This window comes from Cucurbita pepo, unplaced genomic scaffold (assembly GCF_002806865.2).
Source record: "Cucurbita pepo subsp. pepo cultivar mu-cu-16 unplaced genomic scaffold, ASM280686v2 Cp4.1_scaffold000285, whole genome shotgun sequence".
NCBI classification, from domain to species: Eukaryota; Viridiplantae; Streptophyta; class Magnoliopsida; order Cucurbitales; family Cucurbitaceae; genus Cucurbita; species Cucurbita pepo.
Window position 1 is genome coordinate 4 of NW_019646533.1, and position 4,558 is coordinate 4,561.

Sequence of the window (4,558 nt, forward strand, 5' to 3'; positions counted from 1 at the left end):
AACAGCCATTGTCGATACTCTCTCTCTCTCTCTCTCTCACTTCCTTTCTCACACACCACAATATCGACCTCAGCTGCTCAACACAGGCGGCTTCAAGTGGTCTAGTGCTCGCTACACCAATACTCTATTATTATTATTATTATTATTATTATAAAAATTAGCTCAATTCTTTTTTAAAATATAATTTTTTTTAATATTATTATAAAAATAATAATAATTTTTATTATTTTAATTAGAAGTATATCAATTTGAGCTCGGATCCCCTCCACCTATTCTTAAACAACATCCTCTTCCTTCGAGATTCTCGGTGAAGGAATCCTAAGAGAGTCCTCGACTCTAATTATAGTTCATGTACGGTCGAAACCCATATTTGTCTCATTAGAGTCTTTCAGTGGCATGTTTCGGTCCTCTTCTCCATTACTTAAAAAACGGAAGTCACTAGTTCAAGTACAAACTACTATCATTACCACCTAAACAATTAAAATCCAATCCGTAATCATAACAATCCAATTGCAAGAGCATAACTCTACCATCTAAGCTACATCCCCATAATCAGAAGGTGTAAGTCATTTTAGGTTTGAATTTCACCTCACTCATAAATATTTTATGTTGTTTTAAAATTTCAACATGCTGGTTAATTATTAATATTTTTTTCAAAAAAGTTGATTTCAATTCGGTTTTGCTAAATTTTATTTGTAGAAAAATATATAACTTCAGGGCAATTTTGAAGCATTGCTTTCTTGAGAAAAAAAAAACAATAATATGGTTTTGCTTTAAAAAATGAAAATCAATAAAGCTCATGAAATACCAAGTTAGGTTTGGAGAGAGATGGAACCGATTATATTTTCATAGGGGAGCAGATGCAAGCTTTTTCTTTCAATAGCCGGCCAAATGACTATAGGATCATCATCGGTCTATAGCTTTTTCTTTCAATAGCCGGCCAAATGACTACAGGATCATCATCGGTCTATTCTACCTCAATTCACCATTTTGAACTTTATACAGAAGGTTTTTCCGTACCAGCTTCTTCCGCAGTGGAAGCACCTAAAGATGAATTTGGTGTCTTTCTAGTCAATAATGGAAGCAATCGTCCCTCCGATCGTAAAATAAGAGCACCTGGCTCTGCCCATTCACAAGGACTTGATTGTAAAATAAGAGCACCTGGCTCTGCCCATTCACAAGGACTTGATAGTCATTTATATTTAATACAGTTATAAATAACTGTTTCAGTTAACCTTTTTGTTCACTCCCTGATCATTGAGACGTCTCAAAAAGACAGGAAACACAGAAGAGTATAATCCATGTATCATCTCTCAATACGCAGTAAAATTAATGGAAATTCACTTTTTACTCTCCTGCACGCACCCATCATCTTCCACTACGCTGACAGTCAAACGAGGAATAGCTATAAATCACCAAAATTGACTCTCTCTCTCTCTCTCTCTCTCTCTCTCTCTCTCACACACCACAATATCGACCTCAGCTGCTCGACACAGGCGGCTTCAAGTGGTCTAGTGCTCGCTACACCAATACTCTTTTATTATTATTATTATTATTATTATTATTTTTATTTTTATTTTTATTTTTTTTATTATAAAAATTAGCTCAATAACTTTTTTAAAATATAATTTTTTTAATATTAGTATAACTCAAACTCCAAGGTGAGATACCATTCCTATATTGTTGAATTAAAAATAATAATTTTTTTATTTTAATTAGAAGTATCAATTTGAGCTCGGATCCCCTCCACCAATTCTTGAACAACATCTCTTGTTCCTTAGAGGTTCTCGACTCCAACTATAGTTCATATACGGTCGACAATCCATCTTTATTTCATTAGAGTCTTTCAGTGGCATGTTTCGGTCCTCTTCTCCATTACTTAAAAAACGTAAGCCACTAGTTCAAGTACAAAATACTATCATTACCACTTAAACAATTAGAATTCAATCCGTAATCGCAACAATCTAATTGCAAGAGCATAGCTCTACCAACTAAGCTACATCCCGAGAATTAGATGCTTCTATTCTTTTATTTTTTTCTCCTTAGCGTAGCAATCCTATGTTTGAACTTCATACCTCACACTCATGTTGTTTTAAAATTTTAACATGCTTGTTAATTATTAATATATTTTTTTTTCAAAAAAGAACTTCCGGGCCCATTTCAAAGCATTGTTTTCATTGAGAAAAAAAAAACAATAATAATTAAGGTTGGTTTTGCTTTAAACAAATGAAAATCAATAAAGCTCATGAAATACCAAGTTAGGTTTGGAGAGAGATAAGACCGGTTATATTCTCATACTGAGAGCAAATGCAAGCTTTTTGTTTCAATAGCCGGCCAAATGACTACAGGATCATCATCAATCTACTCTACCTCAATTCACCATTTCGAACTTTATACATAAAGTTTTTCCGTAACAACTTCTTCTACCTATACCGCAGTGAAAGCACCTAAAGATGAATTTGGTGTCTTTCTAGTCAGTAATGGAAGCAATCGTCCCTACCATCGTAAAATAAGAGCACCTAGCTCTGTCTATTCACAAGGACTCGATTCTATGACCAAACATCACATTCTAGCAGATGTAAATATATATATATATATATATATTTCATGAGCTTTATTGATTTTCATTTATATATAATACAGCTATAAATAACTGTTTCAGTTAACCTTTGTCTTGAGCCGTATCAAAAAGACAGGAAAGAGAGGAGTATAGGCAGCATCTATCCATGTATCATCTCTCAATACGGCAGTAAAATTAATGGAAATTCACTTTTTACTCTCCTGCACGCACCCATCATCTTCCACTACACTGACAGTCAAACGAGGAATAGCTATAAATCACCAAAATTGCAATTTATGAAAAAATATTGTTCTTCAAGACGTTGTAAAAACAGTCTATGTTCTCTGATCTTCAAAAACATTTGGATATGCGTCGTCAATAATCTGACAGAATCATTTACTTTAACAATACTCATATAACTGCTAAATGAGAAAGAGTTTCCTCTACCTCTCTTCTAATTTTTATACTTCAATAATAGATGTCGTCGCACTCTTGATACAACACAACAGCAGCAATCGGCATGAGAAGCCGTCTGGCCAGCAATCTCTTCATTGCTGGGGAGGGATATCTTGATTCAACGATTTGGCCTATAACAAAATTCGTCTGAAAAGACGGGCGACGACGTTATTATGCATGCAGGTCCTTGTTTGAACTCCACGCCGGAGCTTTAGGGCCCACGCCGTCGCCTAAGATTGCCGTTCCATTTTCGACGCTTATTAGGGGATCAGATTCGCTTTCTTTCACCTATAAATAACATGTAGATCGTTTAAGTTCCATGGCAGTAGAGGAAGAGATAACATGTCAATTGCAGAACTACTACTACTACTACTACTTATAGTACCTGGGATAGTTGTGCTGATGATCCTTCATTGGACTTTTGTTGGCTCTCGAGGGTGCAACAATAAGAATATAGAACCATTCCAACTATGGCAACCAGAATTCCCAAAATGTTGCGCCAGCTAAATGGATCGTGAAGTAGAACATAGCCAAAGCCCAAAACTAAACATGTTTTTAGATGTCCTAGGACTTGATATGTAACTGCAGAAGTCTTTCCAATAACTAGAAACGTACTGAAGTTGACTGAGACAGAAATAAGGCAGGAGAGAACAATAAAGAACTGTACAGAGAAGCACAAAAATAATTCATGTCAGAAGTGATATATAGTTAGGAAGGGGGAAGGGGGAAGAGGTCAGCAGGAAGCTAAATTGTTGTTGAACTCTCACCAGCACTTGGGGAGTGTATTTGAAAGCAAAAACATTTAGATCAGTCAGACACCAATCCAGAAATGGGCCAGCGATGAACAGAGTTAATGCCTGATAGGGACAAGACTGGTATAGAAGTTGTGTTGAAGAAACTTTGAACTTCTTCTGAATGGTGTTTGTCATCTACGTTTAACTGGTCAAGGTCTTGAACGGAAAAGGAAAAGAGCAGAAAAACTAGAGCAATAAGCCACTCACTCACTCAACTAATTAAATTAACTAAAATAAATAAATAAATAAATCTTAATATTCACGTTAACTAAGAAAGGAGAAAGGTGCTAGCAACTAATCATATGCTTCCAAATTAATTAATTAATAAAAAAAATACACTTGTTAAAGAAATATTGTGACTGGTGGACTCATGAAAAACGTTTTCCACGCTCCGCAAATAAATAGACTAGAAAAACAAAACAAAAAAAAAAGAGAAAATTAAATCAGTGCTTCAACAAGACTAGCTTTTAGCCCACACATCATAGCCAGTCATCAAAGGGCATGCAAAGTGAATACCAAGAGTAAAAGTAACTTAGCTTAGGATACAATTTGTGCAACACATGTGGTAAGAACTGCGAGGAGAGACAAGAAAGAGCCAAGGGCATTTAGTTGTAGATCCGTCACAGTTGCAATTCCAACACCCATGAGGAGGATCGTGAGTGAAAACTGGATGCTTCTACTGCAATAGTATCATAGATGTCAATATGCTGCCAGGTAATATATTTAGACAGGATAATAATAATGAAAA

General features: G+C 35.3%; 1 protein-coding gene across 1 annotated transcript; it reads right to left on the reverse strand.

The window, feature by feature from the left end:
• Positions 1-2,828: 2,828 nt before the first annotated feature.
• On the reverse strand, positions 2,829-4,489 carry LOC111784871 (UDP-xylose transporter 3-like; the record flags this gene model as incomplete). Its single annotated transcript, XM_023665414.1, is given in 4 exon segments — positions 2,829-3,304; positions 3,402-3,677; positions 3,784-3,945; positions 4,357-4,489. Coding segments are annotated over 4 exon segments (688 nt in total), but the record flags the coding sequence as incomplete, so codon positions are not given.
• Between the last annotated feature and the right edge of the window lie 69 nt (positions 4,490-4,558).